Source organism: Meles meles, chromosome 5 (assembly GCF_922984935.1).
Source record: "Meles meles chromosome 5, mMelMel3.1 paternal haplotype, whole genome shotgun sequence".
NCBI classification, from domain to species: domain Eukaryota; kingdom Metazoa; phylum Chordata; class Mammalia; order Carnivora; family Mustelidae; genus Meles; species Meles meles.
The window spans coordinates 104,366,697-104,384,206 of NC_060070.1; the positions used below are offsets into that span (position 1 = coordinate 104,366,697).

Sequence of the window (17,510 nt, forward strand, 5' to 3'; positions counted from 1 at the left end):
TGATGTTTCCCACGTTCACCTTTCTTTGGTACTTTCCAAAAGTGATTTTCCTGTCCCTTAGTGGGAGGACTGGACTAAGTGTCATTTCAAAAGAATATAGCATCTCAGTGGGTTAAAGCCTCTGCCTTCGGCTCGGGTCATGATCTCAGGGTCCTGGGATCAGACCCCGCGTTGGGCTCTCTGCTCGGCGGGGAGCCTGCTTCCTCCTCTCTCTCTTTGCCTGCCTCTCTGCCTACTTGTGATCTCTGTCTGTCAAATAAATAAATAAATCTTAAAAAAAAAAAAATATCGCATCATCAATTCATTATTTCATCCCCAAGGAAGAAGAGCAGAGGCTCGAGTCTTCCGATCCCACTGCGAGAAGCCCTTAGAGACGGACCCACGCCGCACTCACCAGCAAACTGTGTTCGGACTCTGGCTGCTGCGGTGGTTATCAAGCCACTGTCATCCCCAGAGTGGAAACCTTTCCCTGATAAATAGCCGGGGAGCCGAAGCTTGCTTCCTTGGATTGGTGTGCCCTGTATTTAAATCAGTGAAAAGACATTTCAAGAAATTGCTCCTGCTGTGTGATCTTCCACTAACAGCCTGTTATAGATGGGTGGAAACCCTCTTCGGGAGGGGGAGTGGGAGAGGGGGAAGCATTTTTTGATTAAGTGCCACCTGGGGTTCTCACCGCTCACTTTCCTCATTTCTTATTCTCTCCCTGAATTCAAAAGGAATTCATGTTGAAGAGAAAACACAAAAATAGAGATCCCCAAATGACAGCAAGGGGAAAAAAAAAAAAAAAGCAAATTAAACTGTGAGCACATTAGTATCTTCCAGGTTGTCAGCGAATATTACAGTTAGGAGAGTCCTGTCAGAGGGATGGGGATCACACGGTAGAGAGAGAGTGAGGGACTCCGAAAAGTTGTGCTTGGATAGTCTGTGGCCTCCAAAGCTTTTAGGGAACCAAGCAGAAAAGAACAGACAGAATTAGGACAATAAGTAAACAAGGCCTAAACAGTCACCATTTAAACAAACTTAGCTGAAAAAAACATGCAGTGACATTTTCTAACTTGGTACCATGCCACTGTACCTACTTCCAATACCTTCCTTCTGTGGTCCGTCCACATGAAACATGGAAGTGATGCTTAGGAAGTACACTTAAAAAATTCGTAAGGAATTCACAGAGAATGCCTAAAGCAATCACGACTATGAGATTTTACTATAAGTCTAAAATCGCTGCATTTTTTCCAGATCACTACACCATTCTGAAAAATCTCCTGAAGTTAAAAAAATAAACAGAAATCCCAAGAAATAGAAGGGATGCCATTTTGCCTCAATTAACTTACAGGGAGCTGTTTGGTGGAAAGGAATCTACACATATTACGTGTGTGTGTGTGTGTGTGTGTGTGTGTGTGTTTTAGTTTTTCCCTTATTAGTTGTGAATGTTTAATAGAGCATATGTAAGACCTTTTGATACTTCAGAGTTGCAATTTAATATAAATGTCATATTTGAAATTCATTTACATATGCATTCTAGCATACATTTAAGAATGGAATTGATATGTGATTTGTAGACATATAAAACTTAAGTTTTCAAAATACTTTTCAAACATGTCAGGATAATTAATCTTCACACTTACCTAATCACAACTTTTTTATAAATGGGAAAGAAGAGGGCTTGAAAAGGGCTGTGGTTTGCTCAAGATCTGGCAACTGTGATCAAGCTAAATTCCTAACTTTAAAAGAATCTTAACAACCCATGAAAAGAGTGAGGACCCCCAAATTATGACATATATCATTCAAGGTAGCAGAATTCACTGTCATGTAAGACCCAAATCATTCTTCTCAGAAAGCCCTGACTGTTCTTATTTTATTGTCACCAACCCTACCTAGTTCTCGTACAGACCCCTCCACAGAAGTATACTATTGTTTTCTCTGTTTGGCTATTTTGTCTATGAGGCTACTGGAAATGAAACACAATTTTATAGTAGTTAAAGTAACACACTTAAACTCTAATCCAGGGGAGTCTCTTGAACTAACCCAATAGCACAGTCCTCAAAATTTAAAACACACATGCCACTTGAGTTTCCTTAAATTGTTCTCAGTTTTCACAGGGGAAGGGAAGGAAGAATAAAATACGATGGTATCAAAGGGGGAGGCAAACCATGAGAGACTCTTAAGTCTAGGAAACAAGCTGAGGGTTACTGGAGTGGAGGTGGTGGCGGGATGGGGTGACTGGGTGATGGGCATTAAGGAGGGCATGTGATAGAATGAGCCCTGGGTATTAGATGCAACTGATGAGTCACTGCCCTCTACCTCTTGAAACTAACAAGATAGTATATGTTAACTAGATTGAATTTAAATAAAAATTTTAAAAAACCTTCTCAGTTTTTGCTACAAAAGATCCATCATGAGTGGCAGGCGTCTCCAGATAACACATGATACTAACCCCTTTCACCAGAGGGAAGGGGTGGACATGAGGGGTCAGGGAAGGAGGAAGAGCTGATGAAGGCATTGTTTCTGCCTCAATTCTACCATCACCAGCAAGGATTCTTTGCATCATTTCTATCTGAGTCATGAGAATAATAAAACATTCTCTGCTTACCTCTTATTATTCATCCAAGGATGAAATAATAGGTTAGAAAAGCAAAGTTTCTGAAAAGCATAAAGGGCTTTTCAAAGTATATTTTCATAAAAGGATCCTGGCCTTTAACGTGAAATCCTCCCTTCATTTCCAGACAAATCATTGAGGGACTCCCCCCCACCCTGCCCCATTATTGTGATTCTAATCAAATATGTAATTATTTGATACCTATGTGTATCATTTTACAGAGAACAGTCTTTCAAATCTGTGTGGTGGACTTTCAATTGAATGTAGATGAGCTGATAGATGAGCTAGCTTGGCAAATTTTATATGACCTAAAAAAGCTCATCCCCATCAATCAAGCCATGTTAAAAAGCAGAAGCATATTTAAACAGTAAACTTTAAGGTCTAATAAAGACACACACCTATTGAAAATGGCAAAGAATGTCTTGCATACCTCAGCCCTCCAACCACGGTACTGATAACTAAAAGGCTTATGGCTTACCCACCCAGTGTTCTCGGGCAGAAACAAATGTAACAAACATTTGGAAGGACAGTGCTCATAAGAAATGCTCAATAAACATTCTTTCAATGTAAGTGACTTTCTCTTGCAAATGACAGTGCCTCTCACTCTTACCTAAAGGGGTATTATTGCATTTCTTGCCCAAATTATGGTTAGAAGCATGAGCAGACCAGGGGCTTTAAAAGAAATTTCACTTAGGCCTGAATATAATCTTCTGTGTGTCACTCTCCCAAGGGAGAAAAGTCAAGTTAAGTATGAGGAAGAGAACAACAACAACAAAAAAAAAAACAAAGGAGGCACACGGAGCCTGCAAAGTGGTGTCACTATGCTCAGCTGACACCATTCAAAAAGCTATGAATTCTCTACTATTGAACCCCTTACTCTGATGTCTTTTCAGAAATGCTGAGTTGATACTTGTCTTATAAAAGTCTATAAAAAGACAAGGTACTGTCAGAAGTACGTGTGTTAAGGGAGAGGTAAAGCAATGTTAGTGCGTGACAGTTTCAATGAAAGAAGACTGTTAGACTAGGATCTGGGGCCTTACGATACCTCTGCAGATGGCACGGAAAAGTCTGAGCACTCTGCTGGTTTACAAGGAGTTGACATTTTGCTGTTTGTCAACCATGGTTTACCATAATTGCGTGTTAAAGGATGGAGAATCTGTATGGAACAATGGCAAATCAAATGTAAAAGATAGCAGATAAAAAACAACCACAGAAAGAGATACTCATAGCCAAGAGTAACATTTCACAGTAAGAATGATAATAATTAAAAATAAATGGAAAGATCTGATGGCAAATCATATATGCCAAATAAATAAATAAATAAAGCTTTATTTAAAAGGGGAAAAAACCCCACTCTGAAAGGTAACTAAAGCTCCTAAGCAGATAGTCTCCATATGGGCCACAAGGCAAACGTGTGTGTGTCTAGTGCATATACATCTATATACACACATAGACACAACACATATTTAATCCTTCATCTGTCATATTTGAGAAGGGATACACATGGAGAAGACTGGCCCCACAAATTCTCGGGTCCTCAAATACTCCAAAGCACCCTCGAGACAGTGATCACACAGGAGAAGGACAACACTTCCTATCTGAGTCCTACCTTGGGTGTACTGGCGGTGGGGACCTGTGGCGAGGCTGCCTGGCCAGCCTGACTGGATACAGAAGTTGATCGGTTGGGTGACGCTCCTCGTGATGAAGGCCGTGATCTTCGGCCCCGGGGTCGGAAGGCAGCCATACCCTGACTGGCACCATCTGCTAAAATGAACTTCTCCCGGAGCTCCATGTTTGTCCTTCCTTTAGCTGGATTATGTGATGCACACAGCAAGGCACGCAAACAGAAGAGGAGGGGACAAAAAGAGGCGCTCAATCACTTAAAGGAAGAACAACAGCTTGGCACCACAGACCATGTTGAGGAGTTCAAGAACAGCTTTTTGCCATGCCAACTCCAACGCAGCATAACAAAAAGTTAAATGCATTCCTTTACAATGCATTCCTTTTGGATACAAGTAAGTTTGGGAAAGAAAAAAAAAGTGTGTTTATTCTAACACTAGACACCAGCAAGAATAACCACTATTAAAGAAAGAGTCAGCATGAAAATGGAAAGCTCATGCTAAAATATTGTTAATCCACCAGCTACTGATGCCCACATGGTTCGTCGCCCCTCCCCCACACTGAGAAGACAAGCCAGTAAGGCAGGGACTGTGGCTTTTGCATGTACTACTGAGGTAAGGAGAATGCCAGTATTTTAACACTGGAATTAACCAAACAACAGGATTACACAGAATGAGAGATGGCTCATTAATCACGAGGACAACATACAAACTCTCAGGTTTTTCACTTAAATGAGGCAACGGTATTCTTATTTTATGCCTTGGAAAACTCGGTTTAACCGACATGCAGTAACAAACATCAGACCCAAGGATATGAGGTAATCAGTGATGCAACACTCATACAAACACATATGCACATGGAGAACACTGCACAAGAACCCGATGAGCAACGTGTTAGCATGTGTCTGATCACTTAGAGAGCACCTATGTTCGTGGCACACTGGCAGTGTGCCAACGGTTCTGCATTTAAATTTGGAAGCACCAGCTCAGTTGGATATGAGTTAAGCCATACGCGATGGATGAAGCGTGTTATTTTAAAACAAATGATTAAAGCAAGAATGTAAAAGTAGGAAAGAGAAAAGGCAAGAGGGGAGAGGCAAAGACGGGGGTTGCCAACCTATAGTAGGCTGAGTAGTAGTAATTGAAGAGTTTGATTCCGAACGTAACATTTTACTCCCATGATGATGAACTAGAAAAAATGACACAGGATACCAATCACATTAAAGAATACTGTTAGCAAGAGAAGAAACAAAGTACAGTAGTTGAATATGCAAAGGGGTGCTCAGATCCGGCTTTTAGCACACATTTTAGAAGAAAAGTTGCATCAGGGAAAGAAGCACTCAAAGATTTGACTCAGTAAGAAAAACGTATTTGGAAGACTTGGCCACAGTCACACTAACTTTCCTAAGCAGCAAGTCAACAGGATACTACATATTCTATTTGCTCCGTCTCCTAAGTGGAACTACAGCACAGGAGGCTGCGGTATTTCCAAAATATTAAAATTGGGAGTGATCATACCCTTTGGCGGGTGTACCTTTGACCTGCAGAGAGCAGAGCTACTGAGTAGGGTCGTAGGACGATCCCGGGTGTCCTTAGCAGAGCGGCCTGCTGACCCACAGAAACTCACTCTGATGTACCTGCATAGTCAGATGCCCGCATCGAATTACCAGAGACCCCACTGGAAGAACCCCGGCCTCCCACTTGGTGACCAAAATGCTATCAGCACGGACATTTGCTGTTGTTCATTTAAGGGGATTGAAATGAGCTCACAGGTTAAAGAAAATCACAAAAATGTTATTGCTTTGTTTTTGTTTTTGTTTCTCCTAAGGAAAAATGGGCCAACTAAAGTAAACGGGACCTAACTAGACACTGCAATCAAATGACCACTTGTAAGATCAATCAATTAAGAATTCCACAATTGACTAGAGGATCTGAAAAATAAGGAAAATTGAAAGATAATCAAGGATTCTTTGGCTGGTAGGTATGGCGTGAGCTACAGTATCATTTGTTTATATTGTCAACATGCTTATCTATAACTTCGAAGGAAGAGTCAAGTTGGCAGTTAATGGTGATTTTCAAAACTTTTAGGTACTAACTTTCCTTACCTCCCCCCAATATGAAAAAATTCCACTTTTAAACCTTTATTGTCCAGCATGCTCAGTCTCCTTTACCTCAATCTGCTTTCATTTTACGTTGCTATGTAATGACAGGTGAAATCCTTCCCCTAGTTGGTGTAATTACTCATTTTGAAAACTGCAGATGGGAGCATTTCCCTAAAGATAAAAAAATCTATTCTCATATTTTCTGCCTATCAGTCTCGTATTTATCCAGAAGATGTAAGGAAAAAAATGAGAAGAACATGATTTACATGACTGCCACAAGTTCTTTGGGAACTTTAGGCTGACAGAGACCAATGTGAAACATTCATTATTGTAATAAATGACCAAAATTATACCCAGCATGTTTTTGATGCTGGAAAATAGTACACAATTGATGCACTTTCATGGTGTTACTATCTTAACATAGCATCTCCTTACCCCTGCAAGGATCATTTTTCACTAAGAACTCATCAAGTGCCATCCATCCACCTCCGACACGAACCATCACAGTACTTCGTAGGATTCGGACAAGTCGCAGCTGCTGGGAGTCTCCAAACTGTGAAGACGAAGGAAGAAAGAACCTCTAATTGTCAACAGCAAGTCTATGCTAAAGAATGATGTACAGTCTGCAGTAGCTTAAGCAACCAACTTAAATTTCTTGCTTAGTTCACAGCGATTAGTAAAATCTCAGGAAAGGGGGTTTGAAATGATCTGCGTTAGACTGCTGCATGCTGATTTAGCCCAAAGGAAACAGTTTGGAAAAAGCTAACAAAGGTTATCAAGTATAATACTGAAGCTCTGTTCAAGAAATGATTTTTCTTTATGATAGAAACAACATTAGTAAGGCAGTAATTGACAAATATTTCTAGAAATCAAACACAGACATGAAAATAAGCAATGGCCCACTAGCCCAGGGCTTATACAAGATAAGATTCTAAAGAAAATCTAATAAACTCTAATTTTTCTTCCTCTTCTACTAAAACTGTTTTCCACTGAAATCTGTGAGAGAAATCTTCACAAACTCATTTCGTTTTCTCTAAGAGCAGTTTTGATTCAGAGAGATTAGATGTAGTAAACAAACATGACCAACAAAAATTTCACAGTCAACTAAAATTTCTGCATCACTAATGATCTGGTAAACCAATTTGTTAAAGGCTGGATTAATGTGCCATTTTGGATTACTGTAACATTAGAACAGCCAGTGACACATTATTAATGATACAGCTTTCAAATCTAAAAGGCTTTCTCTTAAAGCTGTTTGTACCATAATTACTGACACTAATAGGCAGTCGTGTTCTTACCCTTTCAATGGATCTCCAATCACTTGGATACACTAACAAATTCTGCAAGTTATGAATAAAAGTCTAGACTACATAGTTTCTGATCGTAAAATTTATTTTGAAAGCCCATGAGAAATAATTTTATACTTTTAAATCATTTCTAATAGGCTCATGTTCAGCTTGTAAAAATCACCAAACCAAATTTCATGCCTGCCAACCCAGCAGATATCAAGCAAAATCAATAGTCAAGTAAACATAAATAAAGCTTCTTTTAAAGGCAGGTAAGATACAATTGTGATTTGACTATTTGTCCTGGCTCATGATGGATAATTAGAAAGCTTTATTTTACGTAGAAACAAAATCTTTTCAATATACTTTAACACTGAGTTTCAGGAAAGGAACCCTAAAACAAAGCCAACCATTCAAGACCCTGAAACTCAAAAGGACCTGGATGAAAAGCATGTAAAATGCACCAGCAGGAACTCATGCGTTTTACATCAACCCTTTTTATATTGCTATTTCTAAGTCCATTTTCAAGCCTTGAGATTTAAACTTTCTTATAAATTGAACCAGTTCCTGAAATGTAAATTAAAATTTAAAAATCAAAATATATATTTATTTTGTTAGAAAAAAATTGGTGCTGCTAATAAGCGAAGGAAAAGGAAGGGATTTAAAGAAAATTACCCTTAAGAAACCAGATAATTAGACCAGATACTTTTGGTCCAAGATTATCTTCAAAGCAAGAGTTTTCAGATGATGTATTTTATAGAGATATTTCAATTCTCATAAATATGATTTAAATTTTTATTTTGAGAGGGTATTCCCTAGACAACTAACATTGTCTTCAGAATTCCCCTAATTTTCCTAACAGCCACATCATGAGGCAAAAGAGACTAATGTTTGCTTTTAGTGTTTTGAGTGAATAAAATCTTTTAAAGTTAGCATTTTTCTCATCCTTTCCACAAATAAAAAATACTATCCCAAATGTTGACTCAGAAAATAATAAGAAGGGATCAGAATAGTAACTTTTTACATATTATAACTAATGCCAAGTTTTGAAGACATCTATTCAAAGGAGCTGAAAATTTCTATTTGAAAAAAGTTATGTGCTTGCAATGAATGGGGATAACAGGGAACTTGAAACCTAAGAGGTAATATGGCTTAAAAACCGAGTGGCAGAGTGAGATCTAACATGATATGTATGATCAGGTGTTAAAAATAGTACAATTCTTTCCAAAAGCATACAGTGAAAAAACCCTTCTCCTTTGTTTAAATCAAAACACAATTTTTCTTATCTTTAGTTCTAAAAACTGTGATCATGACATAGGGCCACTGGACAGTTTATACTGACTTCAGTGTAAAGCCAAGTGGGTTAAAGTGTCATTTTAAGATTTCACAGAAGTTATCAGGGATACATTTCCTCAAAAGGAATTGATACCAGTTAAGACCTGCAGAGTTAAAATTCCTGCTCAGAAGATGTAAAGCCCTGAATCAGTGGTTTAGGACAAATGCAACAATCGCTGCTTTGGAGAGAACGCATCACTTGTGGCTGAGTGCCAGAGAGACTTCTCACTACTCTGTCTTCCCACGTCACCGCCCAGTGCAAATCCTTCTCTAGCTACTGCTGACCACAGGACCTCAGAGTTTGTTTGTTTTTTAACCTCAATAGTTAAACACAGCAAAGAGATGTGTGCAGAATCAAATCTGTGTTCCAATAAGTATTTGCATATAACATATGCTAGCAGTGTTATTAAACCAGAACTAAAAATGGCATTTCTAACAATGTGACCAGTCAAGCTGCAATTTATTATCTGGTTTGCTTAAAAGTAATCTCCTCATTTGAGACACACGGCAAAAAGGAATCCTGGATCAAGGACCCTTACAGCGTTTACAGAAACACCACGCCAACCAACAATGTAGTAGCTAGGGCAACAGCATGGGAAAGATTGGCCATGGCAAGCTTTAATGACTATGAATTAAAGTTAAAAAAAAAAAAAAAATCATTGGGAACTTGAGAATACATTCCACTGGTTTATACCTGATTTCCCAGGAAGAACTGATAAAAAAAAAAAATGAAAAATGGAAGAAAGACACAATTAGTTCAATAGGAAACTTTCTGTATGACTCCAGAACACACACATACAATCTATCACACTCTGGGCTCCTGGATATAGTATCTAGTTTAGAGATGTGCAGGTACCCGCTGGTCCAAACGTAAACCATTAAATCAGTAAATTTTCTATAAAAGTTTTTTTTTAATCTTTGGGTTTCATATTTAGGTTAGAAATTCAAGTATGCCGATGAATATTTTCCAATATGGAAATACAAAAACTAAAATAAAAAAGAAATTTTGCTTGTAAGTAACATACTGTATTAGGGAAACTCAGCACATTTCCTATCTAGCTACTACATGTAAGAGATACTCCAAAAAAGAGAAAAAAAGATAGAGGAGTAACAAAGTCACACTGGTGTTCAAATAACTGTTTAGAAGAAGGTGAACTGAGCTTTTAAGATTTTGAACAAAAAGAAAAATAACTACACAAGTGGAAAACATTGCCTCTCTGTATTTCTAAAAATGATTCAACATTTTTAACTTTGTAGTTCTGGCTTGGAATAGCTTTGTTTTTAGAAATATGAAAACTTACCTGTAATCATAATAAAATACATTTTAAAGTCACAGGAAGCAACCTGAGTATGTGGGATGTGTTTTCCTCCTCAAAGTAAAATGCGTGTCAGATATATCTTAGTTTACAAAATGCAGACTATCTCTACATCATTTAAAATGACAAAAGCTGGAATTTCATAACCATTCTATTGTGATGTGAGGTAAAAAATAAATAATTAGCATTCCTGGAAAGCAATACAGTTCAAATTGTATACAAATTTCCATTGTTGTCCTTCAAGAGAACTAAATAGTTAACTTTTGAAAACTCACCCTATATTTGTTGTCTCCAATCTGTTCAACTTGAAATCGTTTTGCACATTTACACTTCGCTACCTGCCTTGTCACCTGCCAAAAACAATGATGAAATGTCCATTTTAAGGTTAACATGACATTGCAGAGTCCACAAACACCTCAACACAACTCAAGATGGAAATAAAATTGCGGCGCGGGTCTGCGCATGGTGTCCCGGCAGTGCCCGCTGCTGCTGTTGCAGGGGGTCAGGGGTGTGGAGTACCTCGTCTTCGATTTTGTCAGCATCGGTGACAGGTTTATATGCATCTTTATTTGGGTGAAGGGCTGCTACAAATTCATAGTAGTCAATATATCCATCACCATCTCGGTCAAAGATGTCTGCCACCGCGCTCATCTCCAGGCGGCTGGTTGGAAACTCTAAAATTTTCGGAATAATAGTAAGTATGATTACTGAGGTACAGCTGAAAAATAAAATTGTAAAATACCGAACAGTATACATCGTGATGATCTGATCCTTGTACATATTATGAAAGGAGTCCTCCCATCAAGTTAATTGACACACCCATCACCTCACAGTTATCTTTTTTTTTCCTGAATATTTAAGTTCTACTCAGAAAATTTCAACTACATAATATCCAGTGTTATCAACTGTAGCCATTACATTGTACTTTAGATCCTCAGACCTTACTCATCCGACAGCTTCAAGTTTGTACCCTTTTACCAGGCTGTCCCCATCTCCCCCACCTCCCAGCCCCTGGCAACCTCTTTTCTATGCTGTGAGTTTCACTCTGCATGTAGAGTCCACGTATAAATGCGAATTAAGATACTCTCAGAATAAGCCATACTATAGTCTCAAAGTTTTGTTTTTTTTTTTTTTTTTAACAAGACAAGGATGTCCACTCTTTTATTTTATTTATTTGACAGAGAGAAGTCACAACTAGGCAGAGAGGCAGGCAGAGAGAGAGGAGGAAGCAGGCTCCCCGTGAAGCAGAGAGCCCGATGCGGGGCTCGATCCCAGAACCCTGGGATCATGACCTGAGCTGAAGGCAGAGGCTTTAACCCACTGAGCCATCCAGGTGCCCCTAGTCTCAAAGTTTTTAAGACTTGTAGTTTAGAATAACATTTTACAAAAAGATTTAATCTTAAAAAAAAAAAAAAGTTAAGTAGTACTCCTTGCTAATTCTGACTCAGTTGTATTATTTCTATCTTAATGTAGCCAGTTAAATTATGAGGGTCATCAAATACATTAAAATCCTCTTAAAAACTGATTTATATTATAATAAATGAAACCACAATATTCAGGACCTATATTTATCTTTAATTACTACCAGGGTGAATCATTTAAAATCGCTGTTTTTCTTGATTGAAAACTTTAAAATTAGCATATTCCATATGGTTCAACTACTACTTTACTTAAGGAATATATGAATTTTATGTATATGAATTCATATCATATATACACTCATAAGATTATATTAAATTTACTTTAAGAATTATTTCCAGTAACATTTGCCCAAGAAATCACATCCATATGACTCAACCATCAAACAAGGTGACACATACCTTAAGAATTTTCATAGAGTTCTAATTTCCCACTAATGACAATGACCAGATGTCAATTAGAATAAAAAAGGGAAGAGGCTAACTTGAATTTACTGATTTCCCATTACAGGTCGGACAAAACAATCTAAAAATCAAATATTATTAACTTTATTATACCAATGAGGACACAGCTTCAGGGAGCAAGGAATATACCAACTGTGGTTACATGAGTATGAAATAAGCCTGACCCCAAAACCACACGTTTCACCAAGGACACTTCCCTGAGGGCATGACTTCATAGCCAAGTTTAAAGGCAATGCTTTATTGGTAACACAAGTTTAAAGTGTGCTTATTTTCTTTAAAAATGACATCATTAACAGTCATTTCTCTTGGGACTTACTTGAGGAAAGAATTCCATCAATAAATTCTTGTCGGGTTATTTTCCCATCCTGATCTTTATCAATTCTCCTGAAGAAGTCCATCACTCGAGATTTCTTATGATTCATCCATCTCATGTATTTTTTACGCCAGATATCAAAATCAAAGTTAGCAAATTCCCTCAGCTGGAAAGGACAAAAGGTATTTTTGGTTCATACGGTGCACAAACGATATCTCCTACTTTATGAATACAGTTATTTTTATTTTTATTTATTTTTAAAGATTTTATTTATTTCTTTATTTTTGACAGAGACAGAGATCACGAGTAGGCAGAGAAGCCGGCAGAGAGAGGGGGAAGCAGGCTCCCTGCTGAGCAGAGAGCCCGATGTGGGGCTCGATCCCAGGACCCTGAGACCATGACCTGAGCCTTCCGAAGGCAGAGGCTTAACCCACTGAGCCACCCAGGCACCTCAATAAAGTTATTTTTAATGACCTTCCAGATAATGCACAGAAATAAAAAAGGTCTCATTTTGCAAAGGGAGCACAGAAACATCTTTCCTATAATTTCACTACTGTCACTGGTTATTCTTTTCAAATAAAAGAAACATATAAAGCTCCTCAAAAAGTCAGACTAACAATTTCTAACAAAGGTGAACTGCCCCAAAGAGACACTACTGGTAAGTTCTGTGCCTACCGGACAGCAGGCCCAGCTCAGCAGCTCTCACCTTTGCTCTCTCTCTGCTCTTTGCCGTTCTACCATCTCTAGGCTTCTAAAACTTTCCCAGTTTCAGAATCTGAAACTCTAAATCTCAGACCATAGAATATATATATAATGAAAATACCTGAATTATCAGTGGTTATATTTCCCAGGTAATACCAAGCAAACATACATCAAGCTGCATCTTCTCTTATGGAGCCAGGTTCTGATTATGTTAGAACAGATTATAGTGGACCCTTGAACAACACTGGGTTTAAACTGTGTGAGTCTGCTTCCATGCAGGTTTTTTACAAAATTTTTAAAAAGACCTGTTTTCCCTTCCTTGTGATTTTCTTAATAACATTCCCTTTTTTCTAGCTTACTTTATTATAAGAATATAGTATATAACACATACAACTTTGTTAATTGCTTCTTATAGGTAGGGCGATAAGGCTTCTGGTCCATAACAGGCTATTAACAGTTCAGTTTTGAGGGAGTCGAAAGTTATACGTGGATTTTTGACTATGCAGTATGTGTGTGTGTGGGGGGGGGCTGCTGTTAGTGCCCCTAACTCCATGTTGTTCAAGGGTCAACTGTAGTTTACTTTATTAATTCCCTAAACCCACATCCCATATTATCAGGGGTGCTGACCTCCTCCAGTCTGTCCAAGGCGTCATTAAGCTTCCTCCTCCTTTCCAACGCAAGGAGCCAAACTTGCTGCCATTTGCTCACCAATAAATTGACCCTCGGATTCTTGGTTTCGATTTGTGTCTGTGATCCAGAGGGATATAAGCTTGATGCCGGAAAGCGTTTTCCTGTTAAAATGCAACTTTTGTTAGGAGGGTGGTTTTCAGGGTTCTGAAATATGAAATAACGGCTTGGCCTTTATTGTTCCTAGTTAAAACCGAATCAACTTAATTATTTAGAAAGATCTTATTTAGATCTTATAATGTTCAAGTTCAAATCTATTTTACTCACCAAGGATCACATACTTCTCATATAAAACAGAGAAACATACCCGATGGGCATTTAAATACTGCAAAGCTCTCTTTATAAAATTATGTTTAAAACATTTTCCAGCTTAAAATCCATGCCATTTCAATGACAAAGAAGTACCTTGTGAACCTCTCTTTTGTTAAGGCATGATAAAATAAATCTCCCAGGGCAGTGAGACTTATCTCAGAATCAGCTACCCAAACCCAGCTGCCCTTCTTAGAAAAGAAGGCTGGAAGGAGGGCAGGTGAGGGCAGGAGACAGTGGCTATTCATTTGAGTCACAGCAAGATACTTCACAAATTCTGATCAAATAGGGACGTGTGTGTATGACTCCAGCTTTCATCCAAGTCTGTTTTCCACAGAGACTACACATTTCCTGTGCATAGTCTCATAACCCAATTTACTGCCTTTACTAATTTTTTCTCCCTCTTTTCTGGCTATTTTTCACAAATTTCTACAACATCACAGAACAGTTGTCTCAATGCATTTTTCCTCATCTAACTAAATGACTGAATGTGGCCTGGAAAAACTACTGGCCTAAAGTCACGTAGGAAGTGAGTGTCCAAGCTAGGATTTGCCCAGAGTTCCTCACTCCTACGAGGCTCTACAAAAATATTTACTGAGCATTTAACTACAAGCCAGGAAGTATGCTAAGCACTTCGTTCACATTAGCTTATCTAATCCTCACCAGAATCCAGTGAGGTTATAATTATCCCCTTTACAAAGGTGTAAATTGAGGCTCAGAGAGAGTTTAAGTAACTTGTCCCAGGGTATATTTCCCAGGTGGTAAGGAGTCTGCCTCCAGAGTTCTTTTTTTTTTTTTTTTTTTAAAGATTTTATTTATTTATTTGACAGAGAGAGATCACAAGTAGACAGAGAGGCAGGCAGAGAGAGAGAGGGAAGCAGGCTCCCTGCTGAGCAGAGAGCCCGATGCGGGACTCGATCCCAGGACCCTGAGATCATGACCTGAGCCGAAGGCAGCGGCTTAACCCACTGAGCCACCCAGGCGCCCTGCCTCCAGAGTTCTTAACCACCACTTTGTTACCTTGCCCCCCTGGGTAATATAGCAACTACAAAAGATCTGAAATCATTTTTTTTATTAAGGCACCTTTAAGAAATGTATCAAATTACCACTATTCAGATATAAATTGGGCTTCTTTTAAATCTTCTCCAAGCCTGCTTGTTTTTAATGTCATTTTGTGACTTCCTTTCTTGGAGTCAAAGTAGACTGAGAAGTAAATAGAGCCTGAAGTCATATGAACATGGGCAAAATCTATCAGACTGCAGGTCACTAATGAACAGTTAGGTCATAAACTATATCCAGGTCATGGTCATTTCTGCTATAGCCCACCATAAAGTTATTTATATAACAGAAGCAAAAGGGGTGGTGGTTTCTGTTCTTGTTGTACATTTTTTCCAATTTCTTCTAGCTAATCTAAAAAAGATACCCTTCAAGCAAATAAAATTACATAGAGAGGCCTGGATATATTTTTTTCTTTATTTTTAAATAAGCTGCTACAATATTTGAGCCCATGTATTCTTTCAAGGAAAACTTTTATGATAGAGCTCACAGAATCACCAATTGCTCTGAAATTTTAAGCAACAACTCAAAACTAACTTCCTTGGCTTTAGCCATGTGCATTTTAAAGAAATTGGCCACTGCTTACTTCCTGCTCTCCCCTTATCCAGGACCGGAATATGGGACTGTAATGAGGAAGGATCAGCAGCTCTCCTCTTGTAGGTCTTGGTAACTTTGTCCACATCAGGTTGTTTTCTGGTCATTTCCTCCATGAAGGTCTGAAAGGTTAAAGTAAATTAAATATAAGTACACCACAGAAAACTACCTTTAGAAATGAACTAAAAGCAAAGGATAAAAGGACCATGCTATTATTTCTGAAATTCACTATGGGAAAAAAAAAAAAAAAAAGCATAAACCAACTTGTTATATCTTTAGGGGCCAAAAAATTGTAAGCCACTATAACAGCATTTACTCACAACTAAACAATATAAAATGTTATATATACCTGGTAAGTAATGAGAGCACTGTAACAGTAATTTGTTTTAGCTTGACAACCACGCATGGGAGCAGCTGTATAATTAATATAACCTATCTGTGCATCAACCAGGATCTTCCAGAGCTTCTAAGCTCTTCCTGAAGAATCTTAAAGTTAGTATTTATCTGCAAAGCAACTAATTAACTGGGCTGGTCCTTAGGATGTCTCTGCAGCACGTTTCACTAACGTATTTGAAATACTTCAGATGGCTTTGCTATACAGTGACATACAGCATACATATTAAATATGGATATATTTTAAATATTTCTGTTTATACATATACTATGCCAAGAGAGATAAAAGTTATTCAGGTTAAAGTTCCAATTTAAGAGGTCTGACTATCTTGCTACTTCTTGTCTTGTCTCCTTAGCCTTATAATTATTTGTGACTTACAGATACCTCTATCTGGAATATGCGGCAAAGACAGAGACTGTGGTGAAAAGGGATGGAAAAAAGAGGAGGTGGATAAAAATGAAAAGTAGAGAAACACATTTCTGGAATATCTGTCACACTGGAGAACTCTGATCACAGAGAACACAACGTGAGGCACTTCAGGGCCATTATGGACATGAATGGCTCATACATTTATTAAAATATAAATGCTATGCTAGCTGCTTAGTCAACTACACTGCCACTTAATGCTTCCCTTTATAAAGGTGTATCAAAGTGACAAGCAAACAAATAAATCAGAGTCAGTGGGAGGCCCCTCATTTCAGAGTTTAAAACAGGCAGGATAGAGAAGTCATTTGTTTTTTGGAGCAAGATGATGAGCTCCCTTGTAGACAGGGTGTGTCTGAAGTACTGATGGTCATCGTGGGAGATGCGTGGCAGCAGAGAGTAGAATATGCAAGCATGGAGCCATAAAGCCCGGTAGAGCGAGGTCGCCAGGAGACGGAGCAGAAGGACAGGGCCAAACGGACGATAAATAAAAGGAAGAGTCCGACTTGAGGAGTGTGTTTGAGGAAGGGACAGTAATCAGCACAAAGCAATCTCTTGAGAAGTATGGCAGTGAAATAAAAACAGTATCTGAGAATATGGGATTAGGATGATATTTATATTACCTGGTGTTCTGCGATGAGGGCTTTCACTTCTTCGATTTCCTGGGGGATGACTTCTTTGTCCTTGTCGCTAAGTGTAGTTTCGGCCCACTGCAACCAAGCCAGCAAAGCTTCCAGCAATTCCTGTTTCGCAATGAGCCCAGCCAGAGCACTTGCTAATCTCTGTTGATGCTGCTTTGCCCAGGCCAGCACCTGTTGAGGAAACAAATGTCTCTCAATTTCATCCATCCTGGTTAATAACTGATGTAAAAATACACTACATTTAAATGTAAATT

The 17,510-nt window shown here is 38.5% G+C and overlaps 1 protein-coding gene across 22 annotated transcripts in view; it reads right to left on the minus strand.

Annotated features, from left to right (window-relative positions):
- Positions 1-17,510, minus strand: part of DST (dystonin) — a 480,329-nt gene that overhangs the window by 1,638 nt on the left and 461,181 nt on the right. For 9 of the 22 annotated variants that reach the window (XM_046005389.1, XM_046005387.1, XM_046005395.1 and 6 more), the window contains 12 exons: positions 17,239-17,427; positions 15,791-15,920; positions 13,780-13,943; positions 12,454-12,616; positions 10,774-10,928; positions 10,530-10,604; positions 9,633-9,650; positions 6,753-6,870; positions 5,333-5,404; positions 4,206-4,405; positions 3,642-3,752; positions 395-518 (listed from right to left, as the gene is read on the minus strand). In XM_046005389.1, the coding sequence (XP_045861345.1) occupies positions 395-518; positions 3,642-3,752; positions 4,206-4,405; positions 5,333-5,404; positions 6,753-6,870; positions 9,633-9,650; positions 10,530-10,604; positions 10,774-10,928; positions 12,454-12,616; positions 13,780-13,943; positions 15,791-15,920; positions 17,239-17,427 (1,519 nt within the window). The remainder of the gene's footprint in view (positions 1-394; positions 519-3,641; positions 3,753-4,205; positions 4,406-5,332; positions 5,405-6,752; positions 6,871-9,632; positions 9,651-10,529; positions 10,605-10,773; positions 10,929-12,453; positions 12,617-13,779; positions 13,944-15,790; positions 15,921-17,238; positions 17,428-17,510) is intronic. The other 13 variants (XM_046005408.1, XM_046005391.1, XM_046005404.1 and 10 more) reach the window with 4 other exon arrangements.